A 22,341-nucleotide genomic window follows, 5' to 3' on the forward strand; every position below is an offset into this window, starting at 1 on the left:
TTTATCTCGTCTGATGCAATTTCTCCTTTATATGGAGCCTGAGCCGTAAGTCTTTTTCTCTGAATCAACAACTCAAGAAAATCTTTCCAGATTCAGGGGTCAGAATTCAGTAGAGTGACCCAAAGCTTCTGAGATGACAAGGAGAAAGAGAACATCCTGGATGCATTAGGGTCATAATGAAAATAAACATACGGAAGAGGAAGTGATAGAAAGAGGAAGTGTCTCAAGTCGGCTCTAAAAACGCTCCAGAACCTTTGCCTCCAGAAAACCAAATGGCACGCCACGTAAAATCACTAACACAAAATGCGAGGGTCTCTTATGTCTCCAGAGCTGGTGTTTCCAAAGCCTGGTTTGAAAACAGGCAATCTGTGCTTTCACAAATCCTCCAGGAGATTCTGGGGCAGCTGAAGCCGAGAACCCCTGCTCCGGAAATGGAGAGAGGAAGACGGTAAGACCGTGTCTATCGCGTGGCCAGGGTGGAAAGAAAGAGACATCATCACTTCCCAGCCACCTCGCCGCGACCAAGAAGCAGCTGAGGTTAGGATAGGAGCATCTTTCCAGTCCCCTCCACCAGGAGGAGGTGATGACAGGATGCCATCCTCTACCTCCCGAGCTGGGCGCTGGGCCTCCGGCAGGCGACCACCTCTAAGCTCAGTGGCGGGGATGCCTTAGGGGAAAGACAGCCCAGGCCTTCAGAGCAGGTGGCTTTCTGTGCGTTCAGACTTCAGCAATAAGCTCCTTCCAAAATGTAGGAAAACAGGTTCCCACCCGGAGAAGGTCTCATTATTATCTATTTAAAGCTCGAACCTATGTAATTAGAGCTGGAGAAGAGTAACTTAAATGTCATAACTCCAGGCTTGGTTTCTGAAAGGTCAAAAAAAAGTTTGCAATTCCACTGTGAGTAATGAGGCAAAAAAATGGAAAACTTGTGCTGTTCTGAGGATCCGTGACAGCAAAACTGACAGCTTTGCTTCATAAAACCATCTTGGGAAATTGTAAGTTTGTTTTGACATTCTATCTTGATCGCCTTTAATTTTTTTTTTCTTTTTTGCCTTCCGTTGCTGCACCTTGACAAGCTTTCAAAAGGAGACACTTAGATTAAAAGGAAAAAAAAAATGTCTGAAGCACTTACAATTTCTAATCATTCTTCAAAGAACATGGCATTTTAGCATTCTCGAAGTGTTTTAAATGTTTCCAAAGAGCTTTTCTCTGGAAGTGATTGGGGGGTTGGTGCATAGAGAATGACGATTAATTTAAAAATCTTAAGAGCCCTTTCGGTGTGCTGGAATTTTTAAGTGCACCATTTAAGGTCCTTGGTTTCTGCATTTTAAGGAGATTTAAAACGATTTAACCTTTCTTCGTGTGCAAGGGCTCAAGTGCACCACAGTGGGTTTTCTTGACTTCAGTTGCTGCAATAGTGGGAGATGAGAGCAATTAATTAGAGTAAGAAAGCAAGAATTCACCGATTGGTGAGATGACAGAAGACAGAAGGCGGTGTGAGCCACCTGTATCCTTCCAAGGAGCAAGAGGTATGTACACAGATACGGTAGCGGCTGTCACCAAATGCTGTTAATTTTCTGTCCGTAGCGGAGAACACGAGATAATTTCTTAGGACATTTTCAACATCATCATTAGGGGAAACCATTAGCAGGAGCCTGGATTTCGCAGAGAGCGCCCCCTAGCGTGAGTGTGAAACGCCGTTAGGAAAGCGTTCACAATCAGGACAACCCACGCCTGACCTCCGGTTGGTGTTGGCCGTTCCCCGCCCCGCTCCCTGCCCTGCAACCCCAGGTCTGTGATCGCACCCCCAGTATGTCCTGACGCCCGGGACGTGTCGCTGAACCGCAGCTCTCCACCCCCACCCTAGCTCCGAACCCTCGGAGGCAACATCGAAGCCAAAACCACACGTCAGTTCGTGGAGAGCTGGTAAAAATGGTTGCCTGTCAGCTTCCTGGGATTCTAAGAGGTATTTTGATGGAGAACATTTGGAAATCATGTGAAAACAATGGCGAGGGATCCTTGGGAGCCAGAGGAGCTGGGAATGACAGACCATGATGGGTAGTTTTTGGACCCCTATGAACCCCCGGCGATTAATGCTTGCATCACTTTAAAGTTGTTTCCAGGTAATGGTTCTCATCATTGCCCGCCTCCCAAAGTCTGCCCATGCAACTTGAACCACCTACCTCCAAAGATCACTGTGCACTTAGAAGAAAAAAAAAAAAAAAAAAAACAGGAGAAGAAAAAAAAAAAAAAAAAAGAACTCCAAGCCTCTCTGAGTCTCAGTCTCCTTATTTGCAAAGCAGGAATGGAGGCATTAAGTGGCAATAATAAAAATAAACACGGACTAGTGTTTGTGGAGGGCATAGAACTTGCCAGGTATTCTAATTGCTATGCGTACGTGAACTCTTTTTTTGAGTGAACAGCCTTTGCCATGAGCTTGCAATTATAATTAATTGCAATAACTAATAATTATAATATTATATAATTATAATTATTATAATAGGTACCACAATTATTCCCATGTCTTGGATGGAGAAACTGAGACCCAAACAGGTCAAATAACTTGCCCAACGATGACACGAACAACGTGCCAAAGCAGGGACCACAACTATCCATGTTATAATCACCTTGCAATGTGAGGTTTTTTTTTTTTTTTTTTTTTTTTAAATTTTTTTTTTCAACGTTTTTTATTTATTTTTGGGACAGAGAGAGACAGAGCATGAACGGGGGAGGGGCAGAGAGAGAGGGAGACACAGAATCCGAAACAGGCTCCAGGCTCCGAGCCATCAGCCCAGAGCCCGACGTGGGGCTCGAACTCACGGGCCGCGAGATCGTGACCTGAGCCGAAGTCGGCCGCTTAACCGACTGCGCCACCCAGGCGCCCCGCAATGTGAGGTTTTAAGAAACGAATCATAGCATTAAATTAAAAAAAAAAAATGGCTTCCTCGTGTTCATGTACAGGTGCCTTGGGAACCATTTTTATAGAAATAATTGAATTTAAACGTACGGTGGTTTGCTGGGGGGGGGGGGGGCGTTACGGTAAAATTCTGTAACAGCTTACATGTCACAGTGTGAAAGGTGAAATGACGTGGGGTCACTGACGTCAAGAGGTTTTAAAATGGACCCGGGGGGCCATTAAGGAGATGGGCGTCATACACCTTCTCACCTGTAGAACCATGCACTTTGGAGCTGGGTCCAACTGCAAACACCTGCAAACTGCTACAGTAAGAGAGAAACCGATTCTATTCAAGAGATCAGGGTTCTGCCTCCAACACGGATCAAAGATTCTTTGCAAACCACGTACACGACCTCTGAGAGAGGTTCAGCGAGTGATCTGGCCTTGGCACACAGCGGGCGAGAGACGCTACCGGCATTGCAACGGCACCTTCTGACTTCCCGGCCATGCCAGCGATCACTACCCATTAATTGCAATTACTTAACTGGAAGCCAGAGGGAATGATGGCCGTATGGGTTGGGGAGAATCTGGGAAACAGCACAGGACACAAACCCATCCAGTACTAACTACCTGCTTTGGACAACTTCCCGGGGCTCCTGGTACTGGATGTGCTGTCGCCCCTGGTCAGCACCGTGATGCCCCCAAAACTTGCCGTCTTGGCCATGGCGGGCTTGAGATTGCGGTTGGAGCCATCAGAGTCCGTGCTGCTCCAGGGCCTGTGGTGGTCCGACCACTTGAGCTCATTCTCGGAGCTGCTCTGTCGACTGCCGGCTGCTCTCCCCGAGCCGTCTCTGTTGCCCCTGGAGCACAGCCATCAGAAAGATGCACAGGGACAGCGTTACCTTCCACGAGCCACACGGGCACAGGGCGGCAACTTTCTCGGAAGAGCGGTCTACACGAGACCCTTCTTGCAACCCTTTGCATCAACCCCGTCGCCCCACAAACAGTGCCACAAATACCTCGTTGATGTGTAGACAGATCACATGTCACACACAATGTGGGTGTTTACAAACAGAAAAACCACACCTAGAACTGTCACACCATCCCTCTGCCGGTGAAGGAGAAACAATTAGGAAAAAAAAACAACACATGGTATAAAACATAGTTGTTAACTTCTCTTGGGGAGAGGAGAGGAGAGGAGGATAAACCCTCTTGACTCAAGTCAACAATGAATCAACGTCTGGGACCAATTATGATCTTGAATGATTCTAAAAGCAACTCTCACTGAAGAGGAGTTTTGGGTGTCCCTTTAGCATGAAATAATTGGACCATGGGAAAACGCACCCAGAGCCGGGGAGGCCGTTCATTGTTTCCTAACTTTATGAAATGTCTATCTGAATTCATTAAGGCTTTGACAGACAGCACAGAAATCACAGCAGTGACTCCATTAACTGAGGGTGTGAATTTTGCCCAGTGAGTTTAACCTTCGTGGGCGGAGGAAAGAGTCTTTCGGTCCTTTTCACGTGGAAAAACTTGCGACAATAACACCACCAGGGCAAACACTCCGCTGACACGAAACTTTCCAGGGGATCGGTGAAAATAACAAAAGCTCCATCGGTGAAAGAACCCCTTGGTTCAAAATTCAAATTGAAAAAGAGTGAATGTATGGGAAGAGATCCAATACCCAGAAGTGAATTTTGACGACTCCACAAGATCTCTAAGACACAAAATCACCAGCGTTTCATAGAGAAAGTGGATGAAATTTGCATTTTCATTGGTTTCCAATCTGTTTAAAGGGTACCTTAGTATTTTCAAAGCTTTTCCTGCAGTTGGAAATAACACATGATTACAATACTCTAAGGTTCTCATGGACTATAAGTAAGTAAAGGGAACATAAATCACGGGCAATGGGTACAACCCCTAATCTCATTATCCCTGAGCAACGTGACATGCCCAAGTCTTGGTCCCGGTCTCACAGATGTCATCCCTAGCTCTGTCGTCTCCTCTTCTAAAGACAACAATAGACCGTGGAGAGGTTAGGAGTGAGCACGTCTCATTGAAACACTCACCAGCCAAACTGTACAGAAGGTACACAGAAAACTTTAGGGGTTGTTTCAACTTTACTCACTAAACTTTTCCTTTGTTTTAGAAGAACTGAAGAAGGTAAATGGATCCAAGAGATAATAAAAATGAAAAGGCTTGTCTGTGATTGCAACTTCGCATAAATGAGGGGAGGGCAGAAACCTCACACACAGAAAAGCACTCAGTGCCCTCCTGTCCTCCATCAATTTTACTTATATTCTCTCTGTTAGGACCTCAGGGATTGCTGGCTTCAGAAAGATGATCTCAAGAAAGACCAGACTCGGAGTAGAAGGTATCACACACACCCAATGGCCAGGTGGCTTGAGTTCTTCAAACTCCTTTGAGATTCAAGAAAGCCAGAGGAGGGAGGGTTGGGGTGGGGGTGGGGGGCGGAATAGCCTTTTCAAGGGTGTGGCGCTCCATTCCTGACTGTTTTCAAGTTCCCAAATCAACTTTATTCTTCTTGCATTGAATTCTGATTAATTTGACCCGACTTTGACAATGCTGGGCAAAATCATTATTTCATAACGGTCAACGCACCAGGGCTGTGACGATAATCTCACACGGAGCTAATTTAGAATATTTTGGGTAGGAAAAGATTTGGGGTGGTCCTTAGCCGCAGCATACAGGATGCATCCGAAGGAAGCTCTCCGTACGCAGGTGACGATCACTAACTCTGCTTCGGTGTCCCTCTCCCCACGCATGGTGCACCTCCATTAGTGGAAATGCCGGGGTGGCTTAGCCTGTCCCTGCAGTGGAATGTCCACCACTATTCCTGGGTGGAAACGAGCGTGCAGGAGTCTGGAGGCTTCACTCTGGCAATGGGTAACAAATCGAGACTTGGGCCACACCCTTTGGCCAATAAGGCCACCCAAGATCGCCTTAATGTCGTCTACTCTACTCTCCACCAGCTCAAAGCAGCATCCCAACTCAGAATCTGTCAAAATTCCCAAAGAGGGAATTTAAGTTGCTGCTTTAGAATTAGCGTGAATGAGATTCATAGTAATACAACTAATTCTAATTTATGATCTCTACTGATACACTGAAACAGTATTTTTACAGGTCTATCCATTGATTATTCACCTTAGCACTGGCAAGGCGAGGGCCAGAATTGAATTCCACATCTATTCGGTATAGAATCATAGGCGTCATAGAAAAAAACATATCCACAAGTGTTTTCCTGTCCCTCCTAAGCCCAGTCTTGGTCTCTTCCTACTGGAAACCAGGAAGACAATGGTAATGAGATGTCTGGTCCTCAAGAGCGGTCGTCCCTCATGTACGTAACAAGAATCTGATCCCAGGGGGGTCGTAAAGCACGTACTCTAAGTACTGTTTTTGTGCTGATTAATACAACTAATGACATTTATTTTCCTTCATATCTGAACGTGATATTTTTCTGACCAAGTTAAGTATGATGTATACTTGGAGTTGTGTTATTATCGTGTGGATGCCCCTGTGCTCAGTCATCATCCTGGGTCTCTGTGCTTGGTGACTTGGTGGGTGATGGCACTCCTACTTGCGATGGCTGATCTGAGTACATGATAGTTCAGGCTGGGGACCAGATTTGGGGCTATGTAAAACCAATTTGCCTATCGGGGGCAAGAACTCACATTTCATTTATATGGACCTGAAGAAACCAGATCATGGTGTAAGTACAGGAGCACTGGTAAATTCTCATTCTTCTCTGGGTTTTTAAAAAGAACAATGCAATGTGTTGTTGTTGTTGTTGTTGTTGTTTTTAATCTACAAGTGTGAAAGTAAAGGGTCTAGCAATACCAGAGTAAGGCATTTGCCTATGTAGTTCAACCTGGAAAAGTGAAGGAAATTTTGAAAAAATCTTTTTATTTCTGCCAAAGTATAAAGGGAACAAATCAGTCTAACTTTTCTAACGATGAGGTTCGAAATTCACATTGACTGCAAAAAGATATTTTCTGAGCACACAACCCATTTACTGTTCTTGGTCTTTTTTTCCCCTTCTAAGTGGGCAAGAGGTTTCATTTGTTTGTGAACAAATAAGTTTTCTCTTTCCTACAATAGAGATGAATCCTAATACTCATAAAAGCAGTAACATATAAAATATATATATATATATATTTTACATCTTGAGTACATTGATAGAACTGCGTATCCTTTGCCCTAAAATGAATGCTAGAGATATATTTAATAGGGTAGTGACAATATGGGTACGGTCCCTCTGCTTTCATGTAACTGCTAGCCTATATAGAACATAAAATATATAATATTCGTATGTAATGAATACATATATACCAGTCCCCTTATCTCACACAGACCTTGATTTAAGTAACTCATTCTAATTGGAAGCAATCCTGTGCCTTCTTGTGCTGGAAAAAAGTAACGTTAGAAATATTTATGACTATAAAAAATTCCACTACTCAAATGGACTTAGCATTGGTTTGTTTTCCCATATCAGGTACATATAAATCATTGCAAGCTATCGGAGAAATTTTAACTTGGTGTAATTCACCACAGTTGACTCGGGAATGTTAAATCAGTGTGCTGCCAGAGTGACCTCTTGAGAGGGAAAAAGGAAAACAAACAAACAAAAAAACTTCCACCAAAAACAGCAAATCAGAAGGAGAACCCTAAAGGATTATATACAAAGCAATATTTTCCTGGTCCCATATCCCACATTATCGAATACTGCTTCAGCACTAGCTTTGTAACAAGCTTTTACAAAGATATAACCGAACATGTTTATTTCATGAACAGATATTTTACACTAATACATTTATATTTAACATTGATTCTGCCACAGAAGCTGAAAACACAGTTTAAAAAAAGTAAGCCATACCAACCGAAAGAGCTGTCTTTTCTTATAGGTCTCATTGCATATGTTACTGTCTTCCAAGAGCCTACTGGAAATGAAAAACATGGTTTTTATGATATAAAACCTACTGACACTAAATTTCCTATGCTAAATGGGTGTGTCCTACATTGTAACATACCTGCTTTCAGATCAACCCCATATACTATGTTTTATGTGCATGTTGTTGAATTTTTGCAACAATAAATTAATGACAGCATGATTTTTCCCTATCCTGGCATTAAGGCGCTGATACTAGATAAGAAGGAAAGGAAGAAGAAAGAGAAGGAATGGAAGAGGTGAGGAAGATAATAGAAATCGGTATGGATACATCAGACATGTCATTAAACACATTAAAAGTTGTGATTTTTTTTCCCTTGGATAATATTAAAGTTATCTTTTTTTCTTGGGCATAGTGAAATACTGACATTCCAAAGACAGGTATCCAAGAAATGTATTTACTTTTGTAGGGAATCCACTCAATTAGATTTTTGCTTTTTGGAAATATCAAGAATTGTTCATATGCAATGCATGTATGGGACCAATTACTATACTGACTAATATGATTCAATTTGAATTTAAGGGACACGTGAGTGCATTAGCACTCTTTTTATACAAAATCCAAGGAGATATAAAATTCGGGCATAAGGCATGGAGAATGATTGGCTGGATGATTGGGGAAGGTTTCCCACTAAACTGAATTATAAACACTCCATCCTTTTGGTTAGAATATAGAATTGTAGAATGCTTCAGAATCATCCCTAAGATGTTAGCACCCATAGTTTCTTAATTTAACTATAAATAGAGACTATTTACTTAAGTATATATGAATTTTGATGTTGTTTTTGAATGCCTTCTATAGACGTGTTTTCCACTTTCATCCATTCTTCTAGAAGAGGCTGTTCAATTGAGGGGGTTAGTTACTTGAAGCTTTCTAACTGCTAACATTAAAGATAGCTTTTTTCCCCCCAATCATCGCTAATGCCCGGTTTAAATTTTCTCTAAGTACTAGACTTTAATCAAACAGCCTCCATTTTAATCAGTTTTACGGGGGCGCCCATTAAGCCGACACCTGAAATAAAATTAAGCACCACTCTTTGAAGGGATACCATATTTCCATTCCAATTTGCCCATTCTGATGTCCCTCAAACGTGATTAATACAGCTAAGGTGGAATTCTTTAATTCCCCTTGAAAAGCTGCAGTGGAATGAATGGAGCATTTAAATATCTATGCCAGTTGAGAACAATTTCTTAAAAAGTGTATGTGAAATATGCAAAACTTCAACTCATCCTCTCAAGACCTTGGAGAAGTTGTATAACCCACCCATCTCACAACAACTAGCCCCGTCCTGACTCCCAAGTTAGCAACTCTAGATCGGGTTAGCTAGATTTCCAAGTTAGAGTGAGAAACTTAAAACAATATATTATCCCAATTATTGTTTGCATAGCTATATAGAATTACGGGGCGCAGGAAGTGGCTAATAATACCCAACACACAAATACTATTAACAGCCTAGTGCATAAGCCAATGAAACTGCAAGTTCATTCATGCTTTGTAATGCCTGGTGAAGGTAGCAGGATTCCACCTCGGGAAGAACCAGAAGTTGAGGCTTTAAATAAAGAAAATGTGCAAACTTACGTTTGGAAAGAACAGAGAAGTAGTTCCCCAAAGTAAATGGTTTTTAGGCATGCTAAATAACACATATGCGTGTGCATATAAGTGCGTACACAGAGATATATGTATTTACTTATACATATATTCAAGCTCACACTTATATATGGGATATATACCTATGAATACACAGGACACACACGACAGACTTTTTTTCCTCTAATGACACGAAAAAGCAAATTTCAATTTCATTTACCTGGTTTCCACAAAAAGGCTTTCCTGGGAGCAAACTGACTGGAAAAAAAAGAAAAGAAAAGAAAAGAAGGCATTGTATCAGACGTTCTGGATGTGCCGAAGGATCCCAATTCCTTGCCTGATTTTAAAGCTACTTTTCCCCTCCAAGAGGAAAAGAATGAAGAAACATAGGTACTATGTTTTGAAAAAGTGGAAGTAGAAAAGGGAAAAATTGGTTAGAGTTAGAAGCGTAAACCATTCTCATTCAGCACACAAGTACTTTCCCATCGGGGCGTCTCCAGGTTACAAATACATTTAGCCCGCTCGACATCAGGGTCAGAAGTAGAGGGATGTGAATGAGCTGCTGGTTTATTCCGGGGCTGCGGAGATGTGGCCCCCGACCAGAGCCAAAAGACTGGTTCAAATCAAGGCAGAAAGCGTGCGCTTAGCACCATCAACCTGAGATCGGACAGTCAGGGAACCACAAACCTGCAATTGTTACCTGGGAATGACAGACTCTGGTGAAATAAAACAGATTGGCTGCAAGACACTGAAGATTGAAGACATGCCCTCAATCCATTTTAGGAGGGGGGGAGGGGACGCAGAGACAATTGAGAACAAAATGAAGTTAATTCGGAAAAACGATGCCAAGCTCCGTCTAATGTTCTGTTTTGTTTTTCACCCAGGAAAAAAAAACAACAACGTGACTTTCTTCTTAGCTTCTGTCCCCCTAGCTATCACTGCTCTTCTCTCTTGTGTTTAATACACTCGCAGGGAAGAGAAAATTCTATTATCATTATGTGCTGGGGAAAGGCAGATCTGATTCAATTTGAACAAGCAGAAAGAGAGAAGTCGAAGCAATATAGTGCAATGATCCTCTAACATAGTGACCGTGTTTAGGAATTCACCTAAAACCGTTTTCAAAGTACTGAGTTGCTAAACATAAATGTACACCCCACATTCTATGTGCAGATTTTCTCAATGATGAATAAATGGCCTGCTCAAGGGATCACTCGAGACCTAACAGGTCCGATTCAAGAGAAAATAAAACTAAGGTAAATTAGGACCTCTCAATATTGAATTCTTAAATTCAATGATCAGCTAATGTAACCACTACTCAGAGAGGCAAGCAGGATATTGGTTTCTCTGTACATTTTGGTGGAGAAGTCATTTCCTTCCGCTAAATCAAAGGGCTAGCTTTGGACCTAATGTGCTTTCCTCAGTGGTCTGAGTGTCTCAGCGAGGGCATCTCTAGAACCATTTCTCTTTTCACCTTCGTGCGTTTAACAGACATCCTGAAAGTCAAGTACAAAGCATCTTATTTAACAAAAAGAAAAAAAAATCCGATTAAAAAGAAAAGCTTTACAGAAAATCTTTTTAATTCGATGTTTATGTGCATAAACAAAAACGAGGACAATCTATGTACCACTGGCATCATTCCTGCGAAGATCTCTTTATAGTAAGCAAAATATTCCATCGTCTTTGCCTCCTTTAGTTTGGTTTTACTCCTGGTTTGAGTCAAGTCATGGAACTAATTGTCTCAGGTACACATTCCGAGCCCCATACTCTCCTACTACTCAGCTCACGTGGTTGGAAAGAGGTCAATTACGTTTATGCGGTTCATGCCGGGTATTGGAATTACTGACACTCTACTTCTTTGAAGGAGTTGATCAAAGACATACTGACCTCTTCAGACTCATTAATCTAGTCGTATTCGGGGGGAAAGTTAAGCTTCCCTAACTCTTTGAATTAAAAAAATAATAATAATAAGGCACCTGCAAGTCAAAGATAACTTTCCCAAAAACGTATCTCAAGAGTATTTTCCAATGTTTGTGCAAAGGTCCTAAAAATCTATCACATGATCCTTCTGCCACATTTGCAGAAATAGGACAGATACGGTTATGGGCTGTGATTCAGTAGCTGATGAAAATAAACTTTTTGAAAAAGTCATGCGAATAACTTGCAAATTTAAATAGCAGAGAAAGATAAAATTGTCATAGTAATTAAGTGCAGCTTTTAAAGCTGTCACTTATATGCATTCTCAGATATAAAGGGCTCTTTTTTAATTTTTAAGGAGAAAACGATTTTGCCTAATGGGTTACAGAATTCTCTCCCACACCCCACCCCAACCTGGGTGCACCACACGCCTTCTCATCGGTTGTCACAGAAGAGGGATCCCAGTACGTGCTAGGAAGACCGTGGATGAGCTCCTCCAAGAATTCCTCCTTATATATAAATATCCTTCAGAAAGCATCCTCCAGGAAAAACACGTCTTTCCCAAATACATTGCTTTATCAGCGTAACCTTGCCAAAGCCAGCAACATTGCATTGAAGTGATCATAAAATAAGCTGAAATTCTTGCCAAAGGAAACAACAGTTATATTTCAAATATCTCTGACTACAAAAACTCACTTATGTTTTATTTGAGAACTAAATTGCAGTGTGCCTTGACTTACAACAACTTCATTGTCAAATAACAAATGTGTCCTATCTCAAGCCACCCGGATTCTCAAACTATATTTGAAATTAGTTTTCTAGAAAATCCCCAAATAACCTGTATAGTTTGATTGTGGACCTACATAAAAAAAAGCGCACGCGCACACACACACACACACACACACACACACACACACCCCTTAGACACCAAGATACACTTGTAAACTATTCAAGAACACTACTCGTTTTCCCAAATAAATTTTAATTTTGCTGAAGTGTAAGTACCGGGGAGTACTTCTCTGTAACTCTATTATCACTTCAAGCAGGAAAAAAATACCTGTACATAAATATGTCCGTATTTGAACCTGTTTGAATAACTCCACCGCTTAAACAATAATAGGTTGGCAAGGGGAGTTGCTTTCATGACCTCAGTTCTTAAATTATGAAGACACTAAATTAAAGGCCAGCTAAGAAAAAGACTGTATGTTTGCAACTTAGATTCCTTATGCTGGATTCTTTGCATTGGTTTTACAACTGACTTACTATATTTGATTTATTACCTTGTGTACCTCAACAATCTAGAGAGCAGAAACGGTCACTTGGGAATCCGGAGTTACATAAATTAAGTCTCTCTAAAATGTTTTTATGTATGTGGTAAGGAAGATTTATTACTGCATGTATTCAAGAAAGTCCGTATTGCTGGTTACGTCTTTGCGTTTGCGTTAATAAAAGATACGGTGACATCTTGTTAACTCAGGGTGGCCCCCGATGATCCCTGCCTCTGGGCATTCACGTTCTGTAGTACCTCCCACACGGCACCGCGTTTGGTCTGTGTGTCCAACCGAATACAGCAGAAGGCAAGGTGTCAGTTCTAAGATTAGGTTGTAAGAGACTCTTGCTGCCACCTTGGGCTCTTTTTCTCTTGGATCACTTGCTCTGGGGAAGTTAGTTACCATGTCTTCAAGACGCTCAGTAGCCTATGGAGAAGCCCACACGGTGGGAACCGTAGATCCAGCCAGGAGCTGAGGCCTGCCAATAACCATGGGGGTCCGTCAGAAGACCACAGCCCCAGCTGACAGCTTGACTGTAACCTCACAAAAGACCGTGAGCCAGAACTGGCCGGCCAAGCTACTCTCAGTTTCCTGACCCACAGAACTTGTGAGGTAAAAGGCATTCTGTTTGTTCTAAGCTGTCAAATTTGGGGATAGTTTGCTGAGTAGCGATTAATAGCGAAAACACAGGGAACACCAGCCTTCGGGCTGCATTGTTTCTCCAGAGCTGCAGGCCTAGGAAGACAGGCATCAGGCATCGTTTCTCCCTCTGGGAGGGCGGCTTTGAGCCTTTTAAGGGTCATGAAAACTTATAAACAATCCAGATCTTTTCCTTACAAAAAATGTACCCACACTCACAGACATAATGTTTGGCAGATGATGTCAGGAACTGGCTTTAATCTCTGAAGCCTGCCTATGAGTATCCTCCGGGTACAGGATACCAATGAAAAATAAACCCACCCCAGAGATCAGGTGGAAAAGTAGTGCCAGAACCGGGCAGGGGCCCCACCTGAATTAGGAAGTGCTGGTCACCGGAGAGCCTATCAGAGGAGCTCACACCTCTACTCCTGCAGAGGGAAGGAGCCACCGCATTTCAAAGAAGGCTGCAGAATGGCTGGCGTCATGAATTGGAAAGGCTCTGGCAATAGCTTGGCATTTAGGCCTTCCCACACTTCAATCTGCTTTTGCTTTTTAAAAATATGCTAATTCAGCAGTTAGTCATAGAGGCTCGGAACAGCAGCTTTGCCTCCAGTCTGTAACCCGAGACCCGGGTTCCTTGCTGGGGCTGTAGCGAAATGCAACGTGTACAAGGAGTCACGGCCCCCCCTCCCGCCTGTGATGACCTCCCTGGGGACGCGGCCACGTGCACACGAAAGGGCAGCAGCCCGAGAATCACCCTCCTCACAGGCAGGCATCAGGGATGGTTCCCTGGCCACCCAGCCCCGGAGTGTTTGGCAATGTGGCATGGCAGTACTTTGAAAGAATACCACGATGTTTGTAGATTATCTGGGTGATTAGGATTTGCTTTGCAACACAACTCATTCATAAATTTTATGCCTTGCTAGAATGAGAGTCAGAGGGAAGTGTGCGCGCGCGTGCATGTGTGTGTGTGTGTGTGTGTGTGTGTGTGTGTGGCAGGCCGGGGGAGAGAAGGACAGGCAGAGAGGAAGAAAGAAAGAGAAGAAAGGACAAACTAGCCTTCAGGCAGCTCTCTCTCTGTGACGCTCATTGGCCAGGCACAGGCTCGCTGCGTTCCAGTCCACCGGAGGCACCCCCCAGCTAGCCTGGCTACACCACCTCCAAGCCCCTCATTACTCTATCCTTGGATCCAGGAAACACGATGAAAAGCCTACCATGGGTCGGGCTGCGCTTTGCGCCATCAATAACTCTGACTGTCCGAAAAGCCCAAGGAGCCCACACATACGCAGAATATTCTAGACCTGCACGTGGACAACGTCCTTCTACAGCCACCTCCACCCCCACTCTCTCCCACTCTGCCAACTCCGGAGCTCTGAGCCAAATCATCCGATCACTAAAATTCTATTTCCCTGCACCCGTGACAGGCAGCGGGGATCTAGAAGAGAGAGAGGCAGCCCTGTAGACGGGGAAGAAAGGCATCGTCGGTGGGTCGGAATTGCCTCTGCGGTTTTCTGTTGAAGGCACCAGCGTGCTCTGGAGGGCCAGGGACACTGGCTGGGGCCCGAAAACTCCCAGGTCAGAAGGCCTCTCCATGCTACGCAGTGGAGCCTAGGTCTCTACGCTGGCTTGGCAATGGCCTCCAGAGCAAAGCCCGACGGGAGGCGGGAGGCCCAGCTAAGGCAGCAGGAACCACGAGGAACTACACAAAGCAGCTCACACCTTTACTTCTGCTGAGGGAAGAGCCGCGACATCTCCGGAGGCTGCCAAGTGACTGCCTCGAACGCAAAGGCTAATGGCACCTGCTTGCCCTTTTCGCCTTCTTGCATTTAAATCCGGCTTTGTAAAAATCACTTTTTCACTTTCATTTAACTTCACTGCATTTTATTTTGGCCACGGCAGGGGGGGGGGCAGGGGTCAAAGGAAGAAAAATCCCAACCACGTTTGCTTTGCTGGGATTTGAACAGAGGAAATCACTCTATGGTTATTCCCTTGAAGAACCGCTCACAGACCTGATTTGATCTGAAACTGAGGGGGAAGGGGAGTATTCTCATTTAACTCGGATACAAGACAATGCCTGTACCTGCGAAGAAGGCAGAAAATTCTGTGTTTACGTATGCGATTAACAGAATCTTCTTTCTTTTTTTATATATGTCTTCCCTCTGCACGACATTCGTATTAAAAAAGACAACACTGGGCCGTCTGCGGGCTAACACAGATGTGAAGGCATTTCTTCAAATCTGGCAACTTCCGGGGGGGCCTGGGTGGCTTTGTCAGTTGAGCATCCGACTTCAGCTCAGGTCATGATCTCACGCTTCGTGGGTTCCAGCCCTCCAGGGCTGGGGCCTGCCTCAGATTCTGTGTCTCCCTCTCTGTCTGCCCCTACCCTGCTCATGCTTTGTCTTGTCTGTCTCTCTCAAAAAGAAAAAAATGAACATTTAAAAAAATTAACAAGAAAACAATCTGGCAACTTTGCTCTGTCCTCAGGATCCATTCTACCGACCCGAATCACATCTGTGCCCCCCCTTCCGTCATAGCCTTCCGGAACACAGGCAACCCTGGGCCACTGTTCCATCACTTCCCTGAACTAAGGTCTTCCTCCAGAAACACCTCTGATACGCTGCAGTTCGATCTGTCCCTGGCTCCAGCTTCCTGAGTGAGTCCTGCCAGCTCGCTGTCCCCAGACACTAAAGAGGCAATTAAAACAGCTACTCACATCGTGTGCAAATATTCTCTCCCTCACTCTCTGATACTCCTCTTCTCTCTCTTCAATTGATTTACTTCGTCTGTCATCTCTAAATGGATGCACTCTGTTTTGCTGAACGGAAAAAAAGAAATCAGTACGGTTATCCAAGTTGAGCCGGTGCAAATCTGCAGTTAAGCAACCGTCAGCTGAGAATAATAAATGTTCGCTTAAACAAATGGAGCATGAAGAGTGTCCTTCCCTCGGGTCCCGAAGGAGGCTGGGCCGGTGTGCGGGGTGTGTGCCTAACGCGTGGAGGCAGGTGTCTGCGGCTCCTGCTTGCCTCCCCGCCTGACGCACGGAGGCCAGCGGTTTCCAGCATGAAAGCACCTGGACGTGTGTCCGGTGTGCAGCCAGTTCAGCTGGGACGCGGGCCACAGGGATGGACTCTGTCTCCTCTGCTGACTAACCTGTGCGTTTGGGACTCTTCAGGCGAAAGCGGAGTGTTGAGCACGCGGCTAGTTCAAGGTGGCTAAGGGAAGAAGTGGCTGTGAACAGTTGGGTGCTGGGAACAGTACTGGGAACGGTTGGGAACGGAACAAGGGAAGAAAGAAGGTAACGGGCAGAAAGGAAACTGTGGGCAGAGTGTCTCCGTGTTCTAACCGGTGTTCTTCCTTCCCTCGGTGACTGATCCTGCACCCTGCGTTTGGCACAGAAAGTAGACCCTGAATTTGAAGGGTCTGAATTTGTTGAGGAGGGTCAACACCAAGGAATCTAAAGGCACCATCCAAAGAACCCAGCATGAGGACTGTTCTTTTTCAGCCCTGGACCTGTGTCCCTGCCTGCGTCTCAGCTCCCCTCCCCTCCTATTGTCCCGTTCCTCACAGAAGGCTCTGCGCTAACCACCTTCATCCGTTCATTCAACAAACACCCACTCAGTACACGACACAGGCACATGTCTCGGAGTCGATGGGAGCTGCTTACAGCTCCATGGTGGTGGCGGTGGGGGTGCGAAGAACCGAGATACGAGTGAAGAACAGGGATTTTTTTTTTTTTAGTGCGTCAGAGACGCACGCACTGGCTTAGTGACTCACAGAGTCATTAAAATGATAACTTGGGGGAGATGCAAGATTGTCTTACCTTCAAGAATTCTAAAGCAAAGTCTATTTTCAAAAAAAATCTATTTGGATTGTCAGAGACACAATGGGTGATTGAAATGGCAGCAGATAACTCTCTCCTGTCCGTATTATTGTTTTAACTTTATTTTCTTTTGTCATTCACTTAGTTAGCTATCTTCCTGATCACCCTGGATCCCAACTCCCCCACCCCCAATAACCCCCATCTGGAGAAGAGATTTAGCAAAGTCTCTCTACCCTCGCCGAAGTACCGTGAATCCTTACTCTAGGACAAGGTAATGTTTTGTCACAAGCAAAATACACAAAAGGAGAATGTTCTGCTACGGTTCATGCAAAACAAGCAGACAGTTTACATGGGCAGTAAAACGTGGGAAGGAGAAGGGGTGGAGAGGAGACTAAAACACGAACTCGATTCCCTTCCGTGAAGACTTATTTTAGGAGAGTTGCAAAATCCACCTGTCCTCACCATAACAAGGTTTGTTCTTTACGGCTACACCAGTTGGTCATCGGTCCGTATTGAGAATGCAGCACAACTGAAGGACAAAGCTGTGGGAGCGGAATTACTGCCATAGTTACACAGGCATCTGGAAATGCGATGACAAAGCTTTTCCCGACACCTCGGGCCAGTGGCGTCCCGACCCCGCACCCCCCTCACCAACACATGCTGCAAAAGCTGTGCCAAGCACCCCCCATGCAGCCCGACACACAGAGCCATTGCTGAAGCAATCGGGACAGATTTTCTCGGCTACCCGCTGAATGCCAAAAGGGGGAGCGAGGGAGGCAAGGAGGTTAGAGAGAGGACAGTCGCCTCGGAGGCGGGGGGAGGGGGGGGGGCCGGGGGAGGGGGCCGGGGACCACAGAAGGACAAGAACATAAGTCAGCCCACCTTCAAAAACAACAACGTCAGCCACTCTCAAACTTGAGAACCAACCTGATTGTCTTCTTTATCAATACTAGAGTTATCTCGCTTCAAGATAAACCGCTTCTGGGATTCTTCACCTTTTTCATCTTTTAAATGTTCACAAAACCTTTGCTCTGGTCTGCCAGCAAAGTAAAACATATCAATAAAAAAGTTCTCGCCCCTGTTTCAAGTCATTTTCTCAGTGTCGCTTTTTCCCCCACAGTGGCATTCAACTTAAAAAAGAAGCTACAGGTGGTTTGGGTACCAGGATTGCTGGCATTACACAGGTGGGTAATAACGGGGTCACCTCACGGGGGTGTCGTCAGGATACCGTTTGTGGCTTCGAATTCGAAGTCTTGTTGGCTGCGTGTTCCTCACCACGGCTGAAGTGAAGAAAACACTTTTCAGGCCTGAACATGCATAGCGTGTAGGTGTGTGTTCTTTCCTTATTTTGACCTCCGTCATTCCTGAATGCAGTCAAGTTCCCAGCCGTATTGCCAAACAAATACGTATGTTGAGAACTTGGGCAGACCACGGTAATCCGCCAACGTCTGCGACAGGAGGACAGGTCTCGTCACATCGTCCCTTTCAAGAGCCATCAGGATCCACAGTGAGCGTGGCTCACCTATAAATTACTTCCATCTTTCCCCATGACAAATGCTCTGGAATCTGGCTCCAGTAGACTCTGACATCCTTGACCCTGTCTTGTAAATCAGTGCAGTAATTGGGGAAACTGGACGTATTTAGTTTCAACAGCTTAATGGCTGATTAGCAGGGGGAAAATGCTCCAAGCAGTTACACGCTATTGATTAGTCAATTGATTTCTTTTTTGTAGGTCCTCTTAATCATTTTGTATTATTACTGGAAAGGGCCCCATGTCCTTGTTAATTTCCCACACTCGTCACTGCATGCCACAGAACTCAATGAATGGCTTGGGCATGGGTTCATCCCCAGAGGAAGTGCTAAAGTGTTTGTCCCACGTTTAGAAGGAGTTGTAATTGATGACTCTCATTAAAGCCCCTCTGTCACGGCTGATGGATTACTTCTGAAGCCCAGTGGGTCTCCTCTATCTCTACGGGGTTCATTACGCATTCAGTTATTGGAAAGCGCCTTCACGGTGGCTGTTGTTTAATATGGCTGACCAGTAATTAAGGGAATCTCAGAGTGTCCCTCCTCGCTCCAAAAGAAGCAAATGGCACGTTGAAAACAAAGGGATCTTTTTCAGTGTATGGCTCAAGGCCGGATGGGATGCATCTTTTTCTTAAATACATGTACGTGAATCATACTGGTATCGGTGAGCAGACACTACCAGAAAGTCGGAATGATACCAGTTACAGCTTCCGAACTGTGTGTGATTTTTGCAAAGTGTCAGCATCGTCTTTCTCAATCCTTACAGGACAACTCTGAGGTAGGAAGAACAAATGTTTTACGCTTCTTTCATAGATAAAGAAACCATCCCTCAGTGATCCTTTTGACTCCAGGTTTATAGATTTTCCCAGCAAGCCACAGGCCTCAAACAGCCTCTTCACATCCTTGCAGAGATGGGATGGGATTCGGTCTCTCTGCTTATACGGCACACAGTGGGCCAGAGGCCCTCAAACCCCACAAAGAAGAACTGAAAAGCCTGCATCACCTCACCCAAAAGATCAATGTAAATGTTTTCCACCGAAATTAAAATGTAAAATATAGCAGAACAAGCCACCTGGGAGTGCAAATATGACATTTTAAAATCGGAACGCCAAGAGAACAAAGTAAACTTGCACTTTACAGTGCAAAGGCCACTGGCAGTGGAGAAATTCAACATGGTTGGGTGTCGGATGGTCACCGCACGCTTCTTATTCCGCTGGACAGTCTTACAAGGTTAGCGTGAGTACTCGCAGGCCACTGTCCACGATTACGGTTCTCTGGGAATTTTTTTAACATTTTTTAAAAAATTTTTTTTAACATTTATTTATTTTTGAGACAGAGACAGAGCATGAACGGGGGAGGGGCAGAGAGAGAGGGAGACACAGAATCGGAAGCAGGCTCCAGGCTCCGAGCATTCAGCACAGAGCCCGACGCGGGGCTCGAACTCACGGGCTGCGAGATCGTGACCTGAGCCGAAGTCGGCCGCTTAACCGACTGAGCCACCCAGGCGCCCCTCTCCGGGAATTTTTTTAAAGCATCCTAAAACTGTCAGCTGACACTTAGATGTTACGGTGTTTTTTTTCTGTAGCAAGCAAAACTGGATATCAACTTAAATACAGATGCTGACTATATCCATGCTAAGAAAAATCTCTTCTGGTATTCCTGAACTCTGCTGCCTGGTGAATTCCAGTAGATGAAATGCTTTGCTTGCTGCTAAGTTTACAGATCCATTTCTTGTATTGGGTGCTAATAGCCTATAACTGTTCATTTAGATAAAAAGTGGTCTGGGAAGGTGAACTTTTCGAGTCACGAGCATAAGGTGAATTTGCTTCAGATGAAGTTCTTTAAGAGGAAAACCATTTTGAGATTTCAGCATACTAACCAGGGTGAGAATGTGCGTTCCATGTGGGTTGAGACCTTGTTTTTTCAATACTTAATTCTTAGTGTCTCACACGGTGCCTGGAATATGGGAAGCATTTGGTTGAATAAATAAACTAATCAATGTGTGAATGAATGAAAATTTAATAGCGCTATATAGGAATCGCTGTATTTCAGGGACAGATCAAAGAGTCGCTGAATCAGATATGCAGTCATAAATTTTTAAATTATAAAACAGAACAAGAGAGAGTTTGGTTCGTAGGAGCATAAATTCAAATTTAGAACATGAAGAAGATGTTTAAAAATCAAATTCATGCTTTGGTTCAAGTTGACAAAAAAGAATCATGTTACTTAAAAAAAAATAGGTTTTAAATTTTGAGGTTCTTTTGGGAAGAGAGGTGGGAATGAGAATCTTAGCGTCTCTAGCTTTGAAGCTTTTGGTTTACAGTGTCATTATAGTTACAAGAGCTATTCAAGCATTCGTTTTTGAAATTTCATTTGCATTTTTTCATGGTGCTGGTTGATTTGTTTCTCATAGCAGCACATGTTTAGGAAAAAATATATCCATCCCATAAGAAAAGAATAGTCAAAGGACCTGGCTTTAATCAATAATGCAAATGTGATTTAGAGCAAGAATATTTCTCATTCTAACAGATATGTTATGCAAAGTGCAGTCTCCATAATAGCTTTTCAAAAAATATCTTGTTTATTTTTTTTCAAACTTGAGAACCTACTAGTTAGTCCCAATTTTTCATTCTTTCATGATCCTCTAAAAATATGTTGAGTGATTATAAAGTAACCATTTGAAGTTTGTGCAAAAAGAAAAAAAAAAACACTTAGTAAGATTGTCCCAGGTTGATTTTATCGAGAATTATCTATTACTCTAGCGCAAAAGGGCAATTTGCAGTTTAAACTCATGCAGACTAAAGCATACATCTGAAGTACCACATGTGATTAAACTACAAATTACCGGTAATGCACCATTATATTAGAGCTTTTAAAAACCCTTTTTACCACTAATTTAACATCATAGCCATGTTATTTCTTAACCATAAAATGAGTGGAACTGAAGTAAGATATGAAGGCCCTTTGTGTAAAATGGGAACGGATAACTTTCAGTGTATCAATATGAGAATGGAACTCTAAGACAAAGTCCGCAAAGCTGCAAAGGTCATGGTATTGATTAAATTCACGATAACTAGAGTTTACTGCGTGTCTCACAGCCATGCATAATAACACACGCCTCATTGTTCTTTCCTGATGGACTTTAGTCCTTGAGGTGTTATTTCTGGTGTTCTCCGTATCATCATCAAAAAGCAAAGAAAAGGAATTTAGCGTTTCTTCTTGATGAAAAGATCGTTTCTTCTTAAGGTACAGTTTGCAGTCGATACCAACCACGAATCTCATTGCTCGTACGTGAGGAACAGTACTGGCGTTTCCAGCCAGGGTCCTGGCATCCCCAATAGAAACCCTGAAAACTTAGAATTAAGTCCTCATTGTTTCTTATTAGACACAGCTCATCAACTGAGAGGCAGTGCGGCTGAGTGAAACTCCCAGTAAGACATTCAAACTCTGTCTTCTTGTCAATCGATTACGATTTTAGGCTCCCCCCACCTCTTGAAACTTAAAATAGATGAGCACTCATTATTATTTTCAAAAATCTTTTTGATCTGGAAATATTTTACCACCTGGTACTTGAGATGAAATTTATTACTTTTCTTGCAAAGAGTTAAGCTTAATCCCTCTCCCCCCACTCTATACACACACAGATGAAGAATTCAATTCTACTAAACATGGACGGGGCTCAAACGGAAGTCTTTGAATTTCATATCGAATAACTGAAAG

General features: G+C 43.8%; 1 protein-coding gene across 26 annotated transcripts in view; it reads right to left on the reverse strand.

The window, feature by feature from the left end:
* Positions 1 to 22,341, reverse strand: part of ARPP21 (cAMP regulated phosphoprotein 21) — a 156,319-nt gene that overhangs the window by 70,823 nt on the left and 63,155 nt on the right. For 13 of the 26 annotated variants that reach the window (XM_053904049.1, XM_053904064.1, XM_053904061.1 and 10 more), the window contains 5 exons: positions 18,022 to 18,130; positions 15,988 to 16,089; positions 9,671 to 9,708; positions 7,795 to 7,854; positions 3,524 to 3,756 (listed from right to left, as the gene is read on the reverse strand). In XM_053904049.1, coding sequence (XP_053760024.1) covers positions 3,524 to 3,756; positions 7,795 to 7,854; positions 9,671 to 9,708; positions 15,988 to 16,089; positions 18,022 to 18,130 — 542 coding nt within the window. Of the gene's footprint in view, positions 1 to 3,523; positions 3,757 to 7,790; positions 7,855 to 9,670; positions 9,709 to 15,987; positions 16,090 to 17,556; positions 17,637 to 18,021; positions 18,131 to 22,341 lie in introns of all 26 variants that reach the window. The other 13 variants (XM_053904070.1, XM_053904065.1, XM_053904057.1 and 10 more) reach the window with 11 other exon arrangements.

The sequence above is a fragment of the Panthera pardus genome, unplaced genomic scaffold (genome assembly GCF_024362965.1).
Source record: "Panthera pardus isolate Hobbes unplaced genomic scaffold, ASM2436296v1 HiC_scaffold_16, whole genome shotgun sequence".
Lineage (NCBI taxonomy): Eukaryota > Metazoa > Chordata > Mammalia > Carnivora > Felidae > Panthera > Panthera pardus.